Below are 22,329 nucleotides of genomic sequence, written 5' to 3'. Positions count from 1 at the left end.
CGTGTAACTTCACTCGTTTATCTTACTTTACACATCATGGATTTCAGAGTCAAACTATCATTATATCATTGTTTTTATTACTATCATTGTAATTTTTCATCATTTTGTCTTTGCACAAAAAAAACAAACAAACAAATAATACATTTTGTCAGGAGTTGATCAACCCTCCCAACCCCAAAACCCACCACTACAGTTACAGTTTGCTCAAAACACATTTAAAATCAATGTAAATTACAGCAATGTAAAACGAAATAATGTCAAATAAAATCAACCCTGAAAGAGATAATATAACAGCAACAGCCAGAATAATAATTAGAATCCAATACCCAGCACCTTAATACAATGATCAACTTTTAAAGAAAAATCTGACGTATTAAAAACTGAAAGAAAAATAATAATAAAACGACAGTGTGTCATTGTGATAGAAAGAAAGAAAAGTGTTAAGTTAGGTACAACCAGCTGACGGGACAGCCTTGTCCCCGTTCTCTAACCCCATATGTGTATGTGTGTGTGTGTGTGTGTGTGTGTTGTTTTTTTTTTTCTTCTTCTTCTTCTTCCGCTTCGACAAACCGGAGGAACAAACGCACTGAGAGAAAGAGAAAGAGAAAAGGAAGCGACTTCTTCTGGTTTGTGGTTGTGAATGCGAACGTGTGGTCTGATATGAGAAACTCTCTGACAGAAAAGTCTTTTTCCTGCTTTCTGTCTCTGCTTCAAGCCATTCTGGACCGATAAGGCCTTTAAAAAAAGAAAAATCTAACAGAATCAAAACAGAGATGAAAAAATAAAAATGGCTGAAAAAATGAACGAGCAGTAGTCGTCACCACCACCACCATCATCATCATCATCATCATCATCATCATCATTAAATACATCGATAGCTCCTGCACTTTAGGGGGGAGGGGGTTTGTGTGTTTAATCTGGTAACACTACGAGCTGTGTTTGGGTGTTAGATGCACGTGTGTGTGTGTGTATATTGTGTGTTAAAGGTGCACTACACCGAAAAGGCAGCAAATGATATGATCTGACGTGACCCTCTGCACCCCACCCCCACCCCCTCCCGGAAAGAAAAAAAGAAAAAAAAAAAAAAAAAAAAAATCCTAATCTGTACAAACCCAAAACTTTCAACGACACAAAAATATATTATCAAATCAAAAGTAGAAGAAAATAATTCACCATTCGTTGTCGTCGTCGATTCTTTTTTTTTTTTTTTCCAGTGATCTTTTATAATTAACTCTCACACACACATACTGTTTGTTACATACTCCAATGACACCTTTTGTTGTGTGTTTGCTCTTTGGGAACATGTGTAGCAAGGGAGGGTGATGGGGGGGAGGCAAATAAAAGACAAGAAGAAAAGAAAAAGGTGGGGGGGGGTAAGAAATGTGTCGGTTCAGGGTTGACGATCTGGATATGAAGGCGTGATGCCTACCAAAGTGATACCAACATTAAAAAAAAACAAAAAACAGAAACAAATAAATTCATCATCATCCGAGCATTTATGTGCTGCAACAAAAACAAATCCCAAATTTAATTCTTCAGAGAAAGGCAACATAAAATCCATCGACGACCCCCGTCCGTCAGCTCTGTCCGTCCCCCCCTCGGGTTCCAATATGCCCCTCTTTTCCAGTGCACAACTCTTTTTAAAAGCCATAAAATAAGAAGAAACTAAATTTTAAAAAAAAGTACAAGTACGGACTGAAAAGTTGCAGCCCGTGTGATCAATGATGACATCAAGTCTTGACTGGCCTCCTCGGACTTAATGGCGGGAGAGAAATTACAAATGAGGAAGGAAAAAAAAAGGGAGTGACGAGGTGAAAAGATGGATGTGTTTGTGCTGAGTTCAGTTTGAAATTAGAGGGAGAGAGGGAGGTGAAGAGTGTGTGTGTGTTTGTGTGTGTGTGTATATGAGTGAGGGGAGGAGGGAGGTGGGTGGTGGGGGGATGGATCAGAAGTTCGTTTCAGGGTGGGAGGGGAGGTTTGGGGTGGGCAGATGGAGGGTGGAGGGTGGAGAGGGTCCTTTAACTGACCACAGCAGAGTTTGTCCATCCAAAATCCATCTGTAGGTGTAAGTTTGTGTGTGTGTATGTGTATGTGTGTGTGTGTATGTGTGTGTGTGTGTGTGGCAGATAGTGGGCTTCAGCAGCCAAAGTCCTGGCTCAGTTGGAGTCCATTCAGTTTTGGAGGACAATCAGAACAAATTCAATCAAAATCCTTTGAGTTTTCCAGCAAAATAAGGCTCCAAACTTTCTGTCAATCATTCAGAGAGAAAGTAGAAAGTTTTTTTTTTTCAGCATTCCTCCGCTCTCTTTGCCCTCCATCCAGCCCCCCCCCCCAAAAAGACCTGGCAGCAGAACCGTGCAGAGAAATGGAATAAATAGCAGGAAGAAGTGACAGGAGTGGTCAAAGTGATCAAAGTGTGACTCCTAAAAAACAGAGAGAGCAGATCGGACATGCAGAAGAGTGGAACGTCTAAGTAGAACGTGACCCCAAAAAAAAAAAAAAAAAAAAAAAAAAAACCAGCAGGGAGAGAGAAGACCTCGGTCTGTAAGTACTTCACAACTCAGAGGACATCAGCTCAGAGTTTCTAATCGCAGGGCCTCAAGAACTTAAGGAACAAAACTTCTAGAAAAGAAACGTTTTCTAGTCTCAGAGAACCGATAGCCCTACTCCAGACCTTTGTCCAGACAACAATCGTGTTATTTTTAAAGTGATCCCACCCTTTAGCTTACCTCCTGACCTCCGCAGCGCCCCCCCCCCCCCCACCCCACCTACAGCATCATCCTCATCCTCGCTATCATCCCCTCCACCACCACCTCCGACCTCCACCCTTTTAATCTCATCTCTCCTCGCTGCTCCTCCGCACTCACAGTTTGAGCTCGTTGGCAATCTTTGAGGCAATGTTCTTGAAGGCGATGGACGTGCCCGAGATCCGCTTGAAGCGCACGCCGTTGAGGGAGAGCCGTGGCAGCTTGCACACCTCCATCTCCCACTGGACGAAGTCGTCGCGCGCCGGGTTGCCCGAGACGCACAGCAGCATGTAGCGCTCGCGCAGCTCGTACTCGCAGCTGTTGGAGTCGAGCACCTTGCGGATCTCGCGCATCATCTCCATGGGCTCCATGGACGACGTGGTCTTCATGGACCAGGTGAAGCGCAGCGAGCGCGGCTTGGCTGAGTCCTTCTGGCTGGCGATGGCCGGAGGGGTGCCGGTGCCGCCTGGAGGGGAGGAGGAGGGGGAGGAGGAGGAAAGTGGTGAGGGGGCGAAAAATGATGGAGGAGATTTTAGCGTGGAACAAACTCAAAAAACACTCGACCTACCAGTGTTACCAGATCCTGGTGAGGAGTTGTTCTCATCGTTGTTGGAAGAGGAGGAGAGAACGCCGCCGGACGTCTTTTCCGACTTGTCCACTGTGCTGCTCAGCATGGACCTGAATGGAGGGGATGGGAGGGATGGAGAAGGAGAGAGGTGGAGGGGAACAACAGGAGAAAGAAAGATAGAAAGGACGGATAAAGAGGAGATGAGAGAGAGGATAGGAGGAGAGAAACAGAGGGAGAAGAGAGGTGACAGTGGAAGGAAACAGGAAAGAGGGAGGATGAAATGAGCAAAGAGAGAACAAGAGGAAAAGTGTAAGAATTATTTTAAAAAGTAGAGACAAAAAAGGGGGGGAGGAAAGGAGAGGAAGGATTGAGAGGAAGAGGGAGATGATGAGGTTGTGGAAATGAAGACAAAAAGCAAAAATTTTAAGTACCCCCTGTGTGTGTTTGTGTGCACACGTCTCTCATCACAAAGGTGAGTATGAATTTATATCTGAGTGTATGTTTGTGAGATACTGTGTATTTCATGTGTACCTGCACACAAACACACACATTTGGGTACTTGGATTCTGATTACCCCTCTCTCTCTCTCTCTCACACACACACACACACACTCACATCCCGCCATGCAGGTCAACCTCCACACCATCACTCTAACTCTCTGGGATGCTACCATTCACTGCTAATCTCCCCCGCACCCTGATTGGTTAAGCCGTTATCACCATCACCAACCAATTATCAACCCCAGCCCCGCCCCCCGCCCCCCCACCTCTCCCAGCCATTCACAACAAGCTCAGGAATCAGCTACTGATTGGCTCCAGTCTACTGATTGGCAGGCGGTTTTTGGTAGAGCCTTGGGGGGGGGGGGTTTTGAAGGGTTTGTTGGTTTTTCGGGCTGTTCTGTATCTCACCTGCTCCCCTCATCCCGACCCTCTCCCTCATACGGACTCCTCGAGAAAAATCAACACAAGTTTAGTCTTTTTTGAGGGCTAGGGGCAACATCTGGACTCTTAAACAGATAGTAAATCAGCTGGCTGAACACAGTCCCTCTGCTCGCCATGCCCGACTGAACGTTCCAATCCGACCACTTAAAGTCTTGATGCCAAATATCTAATTCCGCTCCAGCTGCTCAAATTCAAATTCAATTCAAAGTCCAGAGCCACCTGGGGATGTCTCAGTCCACAATGCATTGCTACAGCAGCTGCTTAAGGTCCCAGTGCTAGTCCACTCTATGCAACCACTTCATTACAGCTCCACCGCTAAGCAGATGACGTGAGTGCTGGATTGGTTTGAGAGGATGAGTGAAGAACAGGACTGAGATGGACCAGCTTTCTGTAAATCCACTGCTAATGCTAAACATAGATCATGTGTGAAGTCCTTGCTGAGTTTGTAACTACTTTTAGTACTTCCAAATTTTGTTAATTAATTAGTATTAATTACTTGCTAAATATGGTGGCACCAGTAAAAAGCACGTAGTGTCTTGGCTACTAACAAAGTCAAATCAAAAGCTACATAAACAGGAAGTGACATCACATTCTATAACATGTTTCAGAGGTTGTTGTATTCCTATGGTTTGCTAACCTAACTGACATGATCTGGTAACTGCATTACATTATTAGAATTTGAGTTATTTCAGGGAAATGTAATGTTAAGTCTTAGCTTAACAGGTCATATATTAGCAAGCTAACAGTCTTGGCAGTTAAGTAACAACAGTTACACCTGTCAGTTAGGAGGTGTAAATATTTCATAACAGCTGATCTCTACTAATCAAAGAACTAGTTTGTGTGGTGCAACCTGTTTTAATTTAGTGATTCATAAAGCTCCACAGCAAGGCTAACATGGAATTTACAAAGAACTGGTGCAACCAGTTCCAGGATGGATCAAAACAAGGTGATGAACAAGGTGGAGGGCTGTGAATGAAGCAGAATGGTCTGAACTGAACTGAAACTAGTCCAGAGCAGTTCACAAAACATGCTCGTCCAAATTAAATGGACAAGAAATGTAATGGTTCATTTTAGAGCAGAGTTTAAGTATTTCCAAAAGGCTGGGACAGAATGGAATGGCTTGGAATGGAATGGGATGTTTTCCAACAAAATAAACTGTTGGGTACAGAATGTGAAATGGGACATTTTGGATGAGGATGGAATGGTTTGGAACAGAATGGTCGGCATGGTGAGGGTGGGTCCTGTGGCTGAAGCACTGGGTTAAAACCTGTATTAGTAACACCGGACCTACACATAGGCTGTTTAACACACACACACACACTCACACACACATTCCCTGACCTAACCAGCATTATTGTAACTGCAGCCTGTATGACACAAATCTAACACAAACACAATTATTCTCTCTCATACAAACAGACATGACACACAAAGACAAACTGAAGGGAAAAAAGCAAACAAACAAACAAAGACAGACAAGAGCAAAACACATGCAGACAGTGGATGGAAAAAGACACACACAACAAATTCAACAGTTTATGGTTTTAAATTCGTTCTGAGGGAAAAGGTATCATTCCTGTTTTGCCCCATTTAAAGAAATGACCAAAAACATCATGTAAAGTACTTCCTGCAACAAAAACATGGTTAAAAATAGAGCACATGGGAGATGACAAGTGGGAGGAGTGGAAGTAAGTTATAACAAGGCTTTCTTAAATAATAAAAATAGAGGTAAATCAGTGAACAATGTAAAATTAAATCATTTGTGCCATTTTGCATGGCCCAGTTGTGATTTAGCTAAACACAAAGGAATGAAAAATGGCTCCTAGAATGGGGGCATTGTGAAGTCAAGGGAGAACAAAGGACTGATAAAATGATTATTTGATACCAAATGTACCTCACATGCACAGTCCACTACATGTGGTATGCTGTAAATAAATAGAACTACAATCTATTTTTTTTACTTGAAAATATTATAACTTATTAGCCATGTATTTATAGATAAATAGTTCTCCTCATATTTCAAACTACATGATGTATGAGAATCCTTAAATAGCCTATAGGCATTCCTACTTGTAAATCAAAACTGAGGGGTATCGCAACATTAAGATATTATAATGGTATTACAACTTCCAACCAGCAGGTGGAGCAATGGTTCAGATTAAAGGAAATTGCTCTACCTGCTGGTAAGAAGCAGCCAACTCACACAAAATCAAGTGTGTGTGACAGATGTAGTTGTGAAATGTAGGTACAGCGTGTAAATAAATAAATATCAATGTGTCAACATGTGTTTAGCATCTGCATATAGTGTACATATCTACATGAGCATGGAGGAAAAGACTGTGTTTATGTAAATGTCTGGGTGTATCACTACAAATATACATCTATAAATATGTATCTGTATGAAGTGTCATCTGTGTGAGTGTGTGTGTGTTCACAGCATTAAGGTCTTTTCCAGCCAGAGTAGGTCAAAGCCATCCAGTTCTGTTGCTGCTGCTGTTAGAGAGCCAGTGCCAGAGTGAGAACAGAGCGATGAAAGAAAGGAAGAGTGCAGCCTCCAGAAAAGAGTGCAGCCTAAGAAACACTGCAGCCCCGTCCCTCCTGGGTCCTCTCCTCCTCTCTACCTCCATCCTCAACTACCAGCTACAGCCAGGGACTTATTATTACACGACCTTCCCGGTGGGATTTCCAGAAACTTCCACAGTAAAAAACTAAACTAAAAACACGACTTCAGTCTCTATGGCTGAGGAAATTTAAATTGTAGCGACTGAACTGATGACAGCAGAGAGGTGAGATGGGTGATGGTTTGGTAGGTGGCGTTAGCAGGAATAATGGTTAGCAACATTAAAAATTCCAGGGTGAAGTTATATAACTAGGCTGAGACAAAAACATAACACCTTAAACAGACATTTCCAATCCCTGTGCTTCATTTATTTCTCATATATTTATGAAATCTAAAAATTAATATAGAGTTTGGTCAGTGGGATGACATTTTTTTTACCATTACCTCACGAAATGTTTAAGATTTGGAGACCACATTCTCTATTAGGCTGAACACAGGCACAACATTACCTGCATGTAAAACTAATAAAGGAAAGGGTTAAGAGCAGGAAGGGAGCAGTTTGATCTATCACACCATTACAAGTCGACCTAAATCTGGGGCACTGGGGGGGGGGGACACGAGCTCACACACACTCTACCTGGTAAATAAATGGAAAAAAGGGGGGTGGGGATGAGGAAGAGGTCGGTGAGAGGGACAATGGAGGGACGAAGGGGAAGAGGGTTGAGGTGTTATTGTGCCGCATGATGATGGAGTGAGTGAGTTAAATGTGTGAGTGGGTGAGGGGAAGTTAGTTTAAAAAAAAAACCAAAAAAACAAAAAAAAACCAAAGAAAATTTGAAAAATGGGCCAAAACACGGCACTCAAAACCAGAAGGCTCAAAAAAGGGGCCAACCACAGAAAAAAAAGGAGGAGAAAAGATAAGGCTCAAGGCACAAAAGGAAGATTTCAACAAAAAGCTGCACAAAACACCAAAAGGGGAGGAAATATATATATATGTAAAATATATATGAGGAAGAGAATATACGTATATATATCAAGGGGTTATATTTAACGTTGGGGATGTTGCCTACCTTCTTGGAAACCTGAACGAGAGATTTCTACAAAAACAAAAGAGGGATAAAGAAAGAAAGAGAAAAAAACGTATGTATAAAACGTATATATTTATGACTTTCCTGTAAAAGACAAGCTGCCCTCTGAGTAGCAAACTTTCAAGCAAACTGTCAGAAATAAAAGTCCAACATGAACCAGGCTCACTTGGGATTGAAGCAGCAAAGCACAAACCAACATTTAAAATGAACAACAACAAAAAAGAAAATCAGTGTTCCTGCCGTTAACATTCAGTCTCAATGTGTTTCAATGTGGGAATTATTGGTGTGAATGTGTGAACAAAATTCAATGCACACCAGAACACCTTAGGGGGATTTAATAGGCTTTGTGGGAAAATTCCATTAAGAGACCCCCGTCTGAACAAAGTCAACCCCCCTCCCACCCGTCCCCAACATGAAATGTAGAATTCCTCCACATACAGAGCAATCCTGGGTGATCCTGAAAAGAAGCGTTTGTGAGGTGAAAAGTTCAAACGTGATAAGGATTATTAAAAAAAAAAAAAAAAAAGATAGAACCCACCTCTTATGCACAGACAAAGACACATTTCAAATGAGAAAACACAGGTTAAGCAACAACTTAATCTTAAACACACTTTGAGGAACTTAATCTCCTTCACACACACACACACGCACACACACAGACTTGCAAACACACCAATGTATTTGAAGGACGGAGAAACATCACTCTCCAGACCAGTGAAAAAGTGCAGTGGTGAGGTTATATGATATGTTAATAAAACACACAGCTTCAGTGTATACGTGTGTGTGTGTGTGTGTGTGTTTGGTCAAACTGTACAAATGCAACACACATCTCTCTGTCTCCACCACCTCAACTTCCTACCAGCACGCCAAGTTGTGTGTGTGTGTGTGTGCACGCATACATGCATGTGTGTCAAGGTGTCCCCACTAGCGGTATTTATAGTTGAGGGAAAAGTGATATCTCCGGTGTAACCATGGATACTGCCGCCACGGAGCTACAGTATCTCTGAGTGGGAGGCCTGGAGAGTGGCTGTGCCTGTACCTCCGCCTTTTCTATACACACACACACACCCCAACTCTACACCAACACCCACGCATGCAGGCAAGACACTTGATCATTCTGAAATCCTGTTTGTTTGTTTTTTTTTTAAATCCAACGAAACCAAAAATACAACCGCACACTCCCTTCCCCACACACATTTCAACACTTGCATTCAAAATGAACCTCCAGGGCTGTTTGGTGACAAAGGAGTGAAGACGGAAATCTCAACCTTACCCGCTCAGCTTTTCATCCTTTCACTGCTCATTTGGACCTTCCTCTTTCAGTCTCGCTTGTTCCTGTCACCTTTAAACCCTCACTTCCTGTCAACGGCCTCTGATAATGATATGCCTCGCTGCTCCTCTTCTGGCCTCCTCTGCACTCTTGCCTGACTCAGCTACAATCAGACTTAATCACCCTTCATGCATAGTTTGGGTCAAACACTAACAATTATATACTAAATGAATGATATCTTAAGTATATCCCTATGCCTCTGGCCTTTCTGCCTGACATAATTCACCATTTCCCCTTGTAAAAATCTGCCTACAAGTTGTCTATCCATGATAAAATATATTTTAGTGGTAGTGCATTGTAATTTAAAGGAAAAGGCAGGTGATAGTCTATATTTTTTGTCCAAAAACTATTCAGCTCCACATTCAACATCCTGCTGCTGCTAATACTCACTAATGCACCAAATGTGTACTAATGCCCTGCTAAACATAGTCCGTAAAAAGGCACTATTTACTCCTGTTTGAGTAATGTTTGCTACAAACTAGTGTCCAGCTGTTATACATCATTAAACTTAGGAAAAAAAAAAAAAAATTCTTTCATACTTTCTGTTGGTACAAACTTGGCATCAAAACCCCCATTTTCCAATAATATTACTACCTACAAATAAAACATTTTCACTAGCATTATTTGACAATTTTTACCACTGCAAATCTTATTATAGACGTAATGGTCATTTGTGCCATAATGTATCAAATTCAAGTAAAACTAGTGCCATATTTTATCATATAATTGCAATATTTTCTGTTCAAAGCTAAAATAAGCTAATATCAGTTGAGTTGATACAAGGCACTGTAAAGACTTGGTAGGTACTATATTAGTCAGGCTTTTCCCTCCCATCCTTCCCTTCCTCTTTTATAACCACAATGTTCTCTCCCACCTTTCTGTATTTACAAAGGGAGTTTTATCACTGCTAGAAAACTCACTTTACTTTGAGAGGAAATTAAAATAACACAAATAAACAACTTTAGCTTTCATTACAACCAGGTACCCACGAGAGTAGTTTAACTGCTGCAACCTGCACTAGAAGAGAGAGATGAAAACTGGGCCAGATGTGGAACCAAAACCAAAATTACTCCTCAGTCACCACAGCTCCAAACAAAATTATAGAGAAGACACAGCTGTTCCCTTCCTCTCCATTTCTACTCTCAGCAGAGTTACAGATCAGTACCAGTTTAGTGATAGGGATGAGATGAGATCAGCCCCTTTAAAGAAATACTCTGAAAACCAGTGATGACATGGACATACAGTACAACATTCCTGAGAGGAAATGAGCATTTGAAACGACTCATAATGTAAACCTACTCATTTTCTGCTTTAAAGTGAAACCTCAACACTCAAAAAAGCTTCAAACTGTTCTTATGCTACAAAGTAGCTGGATAATAAATAGAACGGTTGCTATCACAACGTCTTTGCATTTAACAAAACTACAAACTCTCTTCCTCTACCCCATATCCTCTCCTGTTTTGTTACTTCCCTTCTCTGCCCTCACATTGTAACCACAAAGTTTAATCTTAACTATTTACCCCTCCCATTTTCTCATGCTCCTGCCTCTTTTCTGCCACTCACCTGCGTACAAACTTGGATGTGAACTTGCTGAAAATCCCTGTGGCACCGTGTGTCCTCCGGGCCTGGCTGTTGCCGTGTGACAGTGATGGGGACGCAGGCCCGCCAGGGTAGGCGGAGCCTTGCTGGTCCCGGGCTCCTCGCTGCTGGCCAGCGTGGAACGTGCTGCGGATGCCCACCCCTCTGGAGAAGTTGGTACGGTCTGACACGGCAGCGCTGCTGATGTTGTGGGCAGACGGGGAGGCACCAGGCGCCCTCTGAGGTGGGGCACTATTGGGGGGGTGGGGGGAATGGAGGGAGGGATAGTGGAGAAAAGGTGACAGAGAGGAGGGTGAAAAAGAGCAGAGAGGTGGATGTGGAGAAGGAGAAAGAGGCGTGAAAAGATTGGAGGGATAAGAGGTTGGTGTGACAGAAGAAGAGGCAGAGAAGAGGAGGTGCAAATGAATAAGAATTCAGGGTGACAAAGATGGGACAGGAGAGAGGAGAGAGCGAGAAATACAGAAAGCAAGAAAGAGAAAGGATGGGGAGGATGGAATGAAAAGGAAAAGAAGACAAGAGGCAGATGAACAAAGTGAGATGTAGGAGGTGATACAGGAGAGAAATAGGAAGAAAGGAAAAAGAAAGGCATAAAAAGTGGGGACAGGAGTGAAGAGGAGGGGTGTGAGAAAAGAACACACAATTAGACAAACACTGAAGAAGAAGAAAATCACTTCCTCCTGAAGTGCTACTTACCCCAGTGTAAGGTCATACAAGTATCTATGTCTGTTCAATGTCTGCTCACCCTGATGTTTCATATAATCCCTACACTCTGCCAACACAAAATTTTGGGCCACATCAGGTCAGTGACACATGCTCACACAGACGCAGATACACACAGCTAATCCTCTTTGCCTCGGCCGTAGGGCAAGATGTTACAAACCTCCATCTATCTCTCTCTCTCACTCTCACACTCACACACACACACACAGACAAAGACAAACACACACTTGCACACTGTTACTATTCACTGAGCTAAAAGCTTGCATTTGCTTTGTAAGCATGTGTGCGTGCATCTTCCGTGCCAGTGTGTGGTACTAGCACACCTGCACCAGATGGCAATCACAACAAACAGAAATGGCAAAAGCACAAACACAAAGTGCACACAGAGAGAGACACGAGGAGCAAATAAGAGGAGTAAATAAAGAAACTTATACACCAGGGCAAATCACTGTAGAGGGCTGCATTGGGACTGAGAAGATGCATGGCAACACAAAAATTGCAGGTGCAGGATATATTTACGTTGAGGGTGGTCACCATTGTCATCACAGAATGAATTAAACAGAGAGGCTGTTATTGCTAAGGTTAAGCAGACATGCAACATTTTCCCTAAAAAAGTTATTCTCTCTCTTTGCCACTCAGATCTCTCAAATTTTAAACTAGTCACACTGCCACTTACAAAAGTTTTGTTTAAATGTCACATTAGAAACTTCCATCTGCCGTCCCATATAATCTGTAATAGTATCTTTGTGGTTCTTTAACCTTAAAAACTTTTTTATATTTGGTAAACCACATAAACTATCAGAGGCAGGAACAGGGTCTGAAAGTTTTTCATCTTCTTTGTTGCCACTGCCTCACATGGAAGCTTTTTTATTTTTACTTTCAAAGATTTATCACATAATGAGGCTTCATTGAAGTTCATATCTTGTAAAAGGTGGTTTATCAAACAGTGATTGATATTTCTTTAGATGTGTAAGAGAAATCTGTAAAACGTGGCTTGTATTGAACAGTTTTGTATGCAGGAGTGACCCGAACTGCTGGGATGACACATCTGTGGGAGCACACAGTAGAGGTCAATAATGCTGTTATTGGGTGGGTACACGACTGAAAAAAGGGTCCTGTGCAGACCTCAAATACACTCAACAAAGAAAAACAAAACACAGGAGGAGGCTTTACAGTCAAGTCGCCAGTGTAGCCGTGTGATTGATAGCTTAAGCATATCCCTTTAATTCAGTGTGGTTATGCTCAAGTTGTCCACTATAGATGACAGGCACCTACACACACAAACACACACAAAAACACACAAAAACACAGCTCATCAATGAATACAGATGCTAGGAAAGAAAGGCTGGATCAGGCTGATTAGTGGGGACTAGTGTGACATATTATAATTATGAAAATGACTGTTGATTAAAGGACCTATGTATTTTACTAAGAGGAAGAGATCTGTAATACTTTCCAATTTATTTGAACCTATGAAAGGATTTCCAATGTCACTTATAGATTTAAGGAAAAAAGCAGTGACAGACCGTAAGCATCTAAAGACGATGTGTTAGAAGGTGGTGTGTTATGAGGCTGATGAAGGCTGATGTGTCTTTATGGCACAGCCAGGTCATTTTCATGCTAGGAACACTTGATTTGCCTATAGTAGATGGCACCTCTGCTTTATACAAATGTGGAGCTGCCTGTGCTCAGCATCGCTTGCATCATCAAAGTACATGAATACTGGTGCATTAAAACAGGCTGATAAAAGAAATGTAAATTAATGAGAATGGTATTTGAATTTTTTTTTTCAGAGGGATATCTGGGGACAGCTGGATAAAATAGGAATGAATAGGATTTAAGGATACAGACTACGTTCTGAGAAAAGGTGCCTATTCCTCACTCAGGGTACAGTCTATGTGTTGGAGTGGTACCTTCTCTCCAGCGTTCCCAACCAGGTTCTGAACAGCCCAAGCTCACTGCTGAACGACGCATGCAACAGAACAAGACTTCAACATAGAGCAGACAAAACCACATACAGCCAGAGGGCCACCTTGACATTTGCTCTGCTGGAATTTTAGCCTGACATTTGTTGGGGTTTTTTTCACTAGACAACTGTCACAAAAGGGGGTGGGGTCTCTCTGTCTGAGCAAGTGGCATATCAGTTCAGTCTCAGACGGCATTTAAGGTAGTTGAAGAACATATTCAAAGACCTTTCACCCTGTATTGTGACACATTACTGGCAGGGGGAAAAAAAGGAGGAAAAGGACTAAAACTCAAAATATCAAAGTAACCCTTGAAACAGACACTGTCAAAGCAGGGGAGCTAGCCAACAAAACAACACACAGAAACCAAGCGCACAGACAGCAAATACACCCACACACTGTTCACACAGATGACCAACAAGACACAGTCACGTTGTTATGGTTAACGCTTAATAAATGAAGACGGGGTTTTCCCAAGCAACTTCATGATTAAAGTAGGTTTACATAACATGTATAAGAGAGCAAACCTTTAAAAATTAAAAACAGAGGATGGACTCTACTTCCTTAACACAGGACTGAAATTCACATCTACCAGCCAGGGAAAACCCTCCAACAAACACAATATGTCAGAGAACCAAATGAAGAACAATTATCTATACAGGGCATGCAAGAGAATATACATGTTTTCACAGAACCATGAACCAACACAGCTATTACATCATTTTGTCTGATTCTCCCCAGAGCACTTGCACTTATATATATCTTTTTTTTAATGACCAACATGAACTTTTTTTTTTTAGCACTATCCCACACAGTCTGCAGGTAGACTATGCAGGGTAGTGGGGCTCAGGGAGGAAAGTTAATGCGTCGACACAGTTGCTAAAGACACAATTCACCCTTTTTATCTGATGTTCAAACATGTAAATAGATGGAGAACACTGTTGTAGCCATTTAAAAATATAAACATGAAGCACTTTATTTTAAGCCCTACTTTACATAAAGTAATAATCATGACAGTGACAATGACCAACATCCAGACAGCAGCAGGTCACTGGCTCTCACTGACGCTATTTTGTAGGCTAGATGGCTGGTTAGCTGGTCTGCTATGGCAGCCTAAAAACTTACCTGCACATGACAACATCGGTCATTTTATATGTTGAATAATGTGTTTTTTTCCCTGAGCAAGTCCGTTTACATTGTGACCCTGATGTCCTAGTAGCTCTAAAGCTAAAGGGACATTTCTGCATGTACTACCAAAGACATTTATTATTCTTTTGATGACAGTATTCAACTCTTTTATCCTGTAATGTCAACAGAAAGTTTCTAGGTAATGCCTGTTCGTTCAACCTGTTTTGACACACAGCACACCTCATTATTATTAAGCCAGCTAAAAACCAAGCTTACATTAAGGGGTGGCTGGAACAGAGTTTATCAGCTACTGAGACCTCTGCGTGTGGAAACCTAATCCCAGCTGGTTCACAAATGCCTCTTCTATAAATTTGCTTTTTTTTCCCTGCCAGGAAACAAAGTAAAACAAAAAACCCCACACACATCTGGTCTGTCAGAGGCACATACGGTGAAAAACCTGCTCATCTTGTTCTTGAGCCCTTACTGTTTTGTCATGGTTCACTGGTTAAATGTGAGGATTGAGATGGACTGATTGGCCAAAGACAAGCTACGTCAACGAGTTAAGCTTGTACAGTTTTCTGAGCTCCTCCGTCTACTTCCTGTCTGTTGCTAAGTAACTGGTGATCTATGGTAGCTGGTCTTGGAAATGTTGGACACCTCACTATGGTGATGAGATAGTGTCATGGAGTATCTTTGTTGCAGGTCAGACTTAACTTCTCTTAAGTTCAAACATGTTCCATTTCAGAAACTTCTTCACCTCTTATACACTGGCAAATACAAGTCTTTTTCACTTTGTTACTGAATCCTATCCTTTTTTGGTATTTATTTTGTCCTGGAGCAAGTAATTTTAGTTGACTGAACGACAATTACAAACTGTAAAGACATGAAAATATCTGAGAATAAATAAGATACAGAAATTGTAGGAGTTGGGAGAATGTAGGGAGGTGAGGTGTTTTTTGGCAATCAGTGCCGTTTGTGTTGAATAAAACAACGACTCTTTGGGGAGGACAATCCACCTCTTTGATCAATTTCACAGTTTTGGGGGGGAAATATTGGCGAACATTTCACTGCTGTGTGCCAGGATTTGTCACCATGTGATTAAAAGCTAATCAAAGAGTTGTTTTTATTCCCCCCAAAAAGTGCTTTCCCTTTAATGTAGCAGCAGTGGATGGACGAAATCACGTCATCCCTTCTTCAGCTCTCCTTTTTCCTCTTTGTCCATTGCAGGAAAGATGATGATCTAAGCTGAGCAAAGTGGTACGAGCTGATGGGGGCTGTGGGAGCTATCAGCATGTGTCTGAGTGTGTGTGTGTGTGTGTGTGTGTGTGAGTGAGAGAGAGAGAGAGAGAGAGAGAGAGAGAATGAGTGAGTGAGAGACTTGCCTGGGCCGTGGTGCGTGCAGGTCAGAGGGGCATGGATGATTGGAGGAGGACAAGGACTTGTGGTGGCGGGGACGCGAGGATGAGGAGGAGAGGACGGCAGCGGCCGAGGCAGTAGAGGCGCGGGAGCCCGGAGTGTTTAGGCTGGGAGGGAGGAGGGGGGAGGAAGAGGAGGAGTGCCCCGCCCGACACACACACACACACACACACACACACACACAAATATGCAAACACGCCAACAAACGTGAGCAACACACCAAAAGGTCACACAATCAGACATACATACCAGCACACATAGGCAAACACAACGGGCGGGGTTTGTGTGTGGGTGGGCGGAGAGGTGAGGTGGAGCATGGTTAGAAGCGGCACTTATCAAACACACTGAGGGTGGGGTGGGGGAGCAGAGAGAGTGGAAACACAGGAGAAAGAACAGAGGAAGGCGGCATAAAAAGAAACAGAAAACACGTAGAGCAGAAGAAGACGTCAACAATGAAGAAAAGTTGGTCTTTTTTTGCTGCAAATGTCGCTCCATCGTGGCTCCACGTAAAGAAATCACAAACCACAATCAAAGAATGAATGTGTTCTTGTGCCTCCTTCATTTTTTCATGTAAAATCTACCTGACACAAAAGGCAGAGCACAAAAGACCAACTTTAACACACTGTGCTGTTGTCAGAGACAGGCTGAAAACATACTCAAAGACAAATTATGTGGATAAATCAGACTGAAATGTGACATAATGTGCAGCATAAAGAACAAAGGCACCCCAATATTTCACTGATGAGTTAAACTGCCCCTGTTCCAGGCTTACATACTGGGAAAAAAAACACCAACTAATTAATGTCCAACAGTTCTGATAATTGTCATTATTTAAGCACAAACTGAAGCACAAATTCCAAAAAACCACTGATTCTAGATGCTCTAATGAGACGATTTCTTGGATTTCTTTGTCTTCTGATAGTAAACTGAATGTTTATGGACTGTTGGTAGGACAAAATGAGTAATCTGAAGAGGTCACTCTGGACAACAGGACATTGTAAGGGGCATTTTCACTGTATAAAGACATTTTATGGACTAAATGTTAAATTGATTAATCAAGAAAATAATATACTGATTAAAGAATAGTTAATATAAAGGTTAACTGCAGCCCTAACTCAAGGTTAGCTGTAGTTTACAGCTACATTAGGGATGGGCAGGTAAGGTGCCGAGTAGATGTTTGGCAGGACATAAAGCTGTTCTCACTGTCCTGTTATGGGATGATCACTCTGACCTCTGAGCTTGCAGTTTTATAGGTTTGACCTGTCGTGTGACTTCTGCCTGTCAAGTGCCTGACTTCTCCTTTTCAAGTCTTCCTGTCCTTTTCCACTGTGCACAATCTAAACTGTGTCAGGAACAAAGAATATTTTACCTGTTTTACTTAAGCAAAACAACCTAGGCTATTTCCTGAACCCTTTCTTAATCAGCAAGGTTGTATCGGGCTACAAAGCTCTGCACATTTATGACAGCTCTAACTTGACTTTATCCACACACAGAAACAAACACAGTAAGAGACAGGGGAGAGTGGCACCACAGAGAGACAGACAGGGGGAGAGATAGCTGAAGAGAGAGCAGAGGAATGAGCAATGAGAGAAAGAGAGAAACAGAGAGAGAGACAGAGAGCAAGAGAGAGAGAGAGAGAGAGAGAAAGAGAGAGAGAGAGAGAGACATTTATAGAGGTCAACCAAACAGCTGCTAATTACAAAGAAAACAAACACGTAGCTGAGAGAATAACACACACTCTCTCTGACAGGGATTAGCCCGACTAGTGATGGAAAAATAACTGCATTCACTGGACAACCCAGTTTGTGTGGCAACCGTTTGGGCATGTGTGACATGTATGTTTAAGCTTGTGCGTGTCAATGAGTTTGTATGTGTAGAGCCAGTGTGTGTGTGTGTGCGTGCGTGTGTGTGTAGATATTTTTGTGTATGTGTAAGCCTATTAAGACACAAGTACAGGGACCATATAGTGCTGCTAAGAGTTAATATTCCATCACAAGTCGACCTAATCTCCTTAGAGAGAGAGGGGAGAAAAAGAAGAAAGATTAATATAAAGACAAGCAGCAAAAAAAGGAAGCAGGAAAAAAGAAAAGAGAGGGGATGCCAAGAAAATGTGAGTGACTTAAGATCCAGAGGGACAGGAGCTCAGACGCAGATAAAAAAGGACAGAATGAAGAAAATTAGAAAAGGACACAAAGAGGAAAAAACAAGAAGCACTGGGGAGGGGAGAGGGTGTAACAAGTATAAAAGCCCAAACTTCAAAGCATTAATGATGATCAAATAAAGTAACTTTAAAATCAAAGCAGATGACAACCACTAAGTTAGCAGAGCCTACCATGGCTAACAGACCCACAGTACTAAAAAAGCAATGCCGTCTCAAATGACCACCTCATTACCATGCAGTGTTAAGGAATAACCAACTGAATTTTCATAAAATATATCAGACTGAATATGGATGTTTTAGGTAGGACACTATGGTGGGAACAAGAGTGTCATTTGAAACTGATAAATGAACAAGTAATAAAGCAGTAATGACAATGACCACTGCATAACTGTAGGGATTATGGTTTGGCTTAATGTTGAATGCTTTTGAAAATGCACACAAAGCACTGGTTAAAGCATGAGTGATATGCGGGTAGTTGTACGGACGCGCATGAGGTGTGTTCAACACCAGAGGCTTACACTCCCCGGTCGACAAATTCAGCGATGTAGACGACTTCAAACAGCGGCTAATATTAACAAGTGCGTTTTAATGGTGTCCACAATCAAGCTACTCCAATGTGGCAAAAAGGCCTTTTTGTCCACAATGAAGTTGTATAATGTGGTTGAGGAAGAGAAGGAGAGTGGAAAGGATGAATTACATTTAGGAAGGATAAAATGAGAGGAAAGAAAAGGGAGTATCACATTCTGCAATATCAAGTCAGGGACTAGAGGAAAAGAATGGAGGTTCATTTATGACTAAACCTAATGGTAGACCTTTTGACATTTATTTAGTTTTCTAAAAAAAATACTAAACCTGCTTTTTTATGTATTACTATAGGATTATTAGTTTTAGACTGAGGTTGAGTTTTGCACCTGCTAAAATCCTTACCCTCCTATCAATGGTTTGATTTTGGATAAATACTTCATGTTTAATTGACTACAGTATTGGTGGAGGTTAAAGTAAATTTTTATGAAAATAGGAAGAAGAAAACTTTATTAACAGAAGAGAAAAGAAACAGAAAGAAAGGTTAGAGTTTGAAGAACATATTAGGGTCACTATGTATCTTGTGAAAACACGGTTGTGCGTGCCCATCGAACCCTGCTCTGCTCTGACTGGCAGGCCTCCATCAGACCATCTCGGGTAATCTGTAATCTACTGGAGGTTTGGCCTAAATACCCAAGAGAGCCTGATTTCCCTGTCCAGGAGGGCTCACCCCACCCTGGGGGAAGGCTGTGGGCCTCCCTGAGCCAGCTGGCAGAGCTCTGGAGAGTACCAGCCAAGGTCTGGGATTCAGTCACTGAGACAGCTGTGGGACTGCTTCATTCACAAACCATAGTGAGTGTGTTTGTATTAAGTGTGTGTTGGTGAGGAAGCTGCGCTGCCTCACAGCAACTAGTTGGGTTGCCAATGGTGAGAGAGTGTGTGTTTATGTGAGAACGACTGCATGTGGGTGTGCTTGTCCTTGTCTTTTGAGAACATCTCTCTTTTGTAATTGTGTGTTTATGCGTGTACCTGTCCTTGCCGTTCTGGATGCCCTGGCTCAGCGTGGCCCTCTCAGTCAGAGGAGAGTTCCGACTGCGACCAGTACCGGTGGACAGGATGCTATTCTGAAGGGGGCGAAGAAGAAGTTGACAAGAACATTAGAAATATAGCAATGATTAAGATTGATGACACCATTACAGACAGTGAGAGATCAGTGCAGTGGACGGAGAATGGAGAAATAACATTAAAGGTGACAAATTATTCCTGGAACCGCCTCGAGAAAGCCTACTGATCAGCAAGGACAAGTGACTTTAATTACATAAAATTAATTTAATCCACAATAAATTATGCCTTAATAGTATGTCCTGTCACAAATTCATTTTTCTTAAGCTTGTCATTTCATTTTTACCACAGTATTCTTTACAGATTTGTCATTTAATGCCACCTGATGTTTTCCATTACTCTGACAGATAAGCTGGAGGTTGGGCAGAGCAGAAGTCTACAAACTCATAAAAATGATAACAGCTGTCCCGCCCTAACAGGTTCAACAAAACTAACACGGGAGTGAGAGAGATGTCAATCAAACTCAGTTTGAACATGCCCACACAGCTCTGGGAAATGTTGTTATCAGGGACCTTAAGTGAAAACAACTGTGTAGGTCAACACAAGGTGTGAAGTGACTTTTAATTGCACACACCATTTCAGTTATTAAGGACCCCTGAATCTAAGTTTTATATTGTAGCACATTTGATGGTAGGTGCCACATAGTCAGAGACTGAGGGAAATTTTGAAAGATTTGACAAAATTAAGGTAAGTACAACACACTGTCAGAAACACATTTTTCATCTATTTCACATTTCTTTGTTGGCTGACACTGCTGACAGGCACTTGTTAATACAACCTTAGGGGTTCTTAATTGGTGCCAACTGAGTGGATGACAGAGCTTGGTGACACAGAGAAAAAAAAGGGTTTTCACTGAAGACGTTCTGACATGTCACAGTAGAAAAAGCACAGGTGTAAATAATGAAGTTATTGCTAAAATTCCACTTGGCTGCTTTAGTTTCAGGGTCCTGCTTTTGGACATGCCAGCTCACTGTCACACTGTCATAGTGTACTGACACTTAAATAGAATAGAGTCATTGTTTGTGTTATTAAGAACACCTGTGCTTCCCCACAGTAACAGCTGAAAATGTCTGCAGCGAAAAAGCTCTATAGTTTTCCCTCAACATCAAGACGAAAACTATGCACAAACTGAACACAGTTAATGGGTTCAGAAAAATGTATCACTTAACTATGATGCAGCTGTAACACGAAATAAAGTTCAGACCATAAACCCAAACAAGCAGAACAACCACCTTGCATAACCTCTGGATGCACAGTTCCACTTTCATGTGGTATGCAAGATCTGTACAGTTATGTGGTCATTTATTTTTAATAAGTTTAAACAGTAACTCGCATTTGATTTGACCTTTGGTCCATACCATAAGATAAAATATGGCTGATGCTAAGCAACAATGACTTTCCATTTACACAGAGTACACACAGTCAGTTTCTGAATGTCTGTTTTTCTACCCCTCACACAGAGAAAGCTGTTTTTTCACTATAGCCACAGCGTGTACAGTATTTTGTTTGTCTTTGTGAATTTGTTTCTGTATTTGGTAATACTGATGATGCAGGATGCACAGTGTACAGACAGACCCATTTAAATCTGCATTTGATAAAACCTCAGTGCTAAAAATATGCAGTGTGGGTGTTTGGTCTCACGGTGGAGGGCGTGGCACTCTTCTTGCGGTCAGAGGAGACAAGAGGGCTGGCCGGCACCTTGGTAGTGGAGCTGCCTGATGAACCCTTCCTCCCAGAATCCTCCACTGCGGTCCTGTTGTCTGCTTGCCCCCCCCTCTTCGAATAGGAGGAGCCTAGGAAAAAAGCAGAGAGAGAGTGCATCAGAAAGGCTATCACTTGCTGTGCTCAAACCTTTGACCTTCTTCCCACTTCTTCCAATCTGCATCATCTCCTGCTCTGCCACTCATTTGTCACTTTCCTGCTATCACTCTAGAAATCAATGTCGACTTCTTTCCATCATTCAGTCTGCCCTCCCAGCTCTCTTCTTAAATCCATCATGTCCTCCTTGTTCTCCACCCTCTCTCCTTTCTACATCACCCACCCCGCCTCTTTTACTTAACTAAATGTCATGCTTATTTAACAAAACTGAATTTGATCCTCATCTCCATCCACTTTTCCTCCTCCCAACACACACCAGCTTCTCCCCCTTCCCCTCCGACACACACCAATCTCACCCTGGTCAGTGGTTCTGCGGTTCTGAGGCTTCTGGTTGGACGACACACTGCGCTGTACCTTAAAGGGGAAAGACGGACACAAAGATGAGTGCGGCATCCTTTATGTGAGAGTGTTTACACACACATTGGGATGTAAGTATGCAATGTTTACAGCCTCTCCTCTCTAATCCACAGAGCTGTTCAAACATTAAACCAAAAACACTGCCAGATTCAAGCATCCAGGAAGGCAGTGGTTGCTGTAGCTCACATGTGTGCAGGTCTACAATCAAACAAATAAAACAAGATGACA

General features: G+C 42.1%; 1 protein-coding gene across 13 annotated transcripts in view; it reads right to left on the bottom strand.

Annotated features, from left to right (window-relative positions):
* The window catches only part of mark2b (MAP/microtubule affinity-regulating kinase 2b), a 53,572-nt gene that overhangs the window by 1,749 nt on the left and 29,494 nt on the right, over positions 1–22,329 (bottom strand). For 3 of the 13 annotated variants that reach the window (XM_018684911.2, XM_018684904.2, XM_018684905.2), the window contains exons 13-21: positions 22,041–22,098; positions 21,508–21,659; positions 19,774–19,868; positions 16,028–16,168; positions 10,798–11,064; positions 7,887–7,913; positions 4,224–4,262; positions 3,316–3,425; positions 2,868–3,213 (exon numbers count right to left, since the gene is read on the bottom strand). In XM_018684911.2, the coding sequence (XP_018540427.1) occupies positions 2,868–3,213; positions 3,316–3,425; positions 4,224–4,262; positions 7,887–7,913; positions 10,798–11,064; positions 16,028–16,168; positions 19,774–19,868; positions 21,508–21,659; positions 22,041–22,098 (1,235 nt within the window). Of the gene's footprint in view, positions 1–55; positions 3,214–3,315; positions 3,426–4,223; positions 4,263–7,886; positions 7,914–10,797; positions 11,065–16,027; positions 16,169–19,773; positions 19,869–21,507; positions 21,660–22,040; positions 22,099–22,329 lie in introns of those variants that run through there. The other 10 variants (XM_018684921.2, XM_018684913.2, XM_018684906.2 and 7 more) reach the window with 9 other exon arrangements.

Source organism: Lates calcarifer, linkage group LG14 (genome assembly GCF_001640805.2).
Source record: "Lates calcarifer isolate ASB-BC8 linkage group LG14, TLL_Latcal_v3, whole genome shotgun sequence".
NCBI classification, from domain to species: Eukaryota; Metazoa; Chordata; class Actinopteri; family Centropomidae; genus Lates; species Lates calcarifer.
This window is presented reverse-complemented; position numbering and strand designations above follow the sequence as displayed.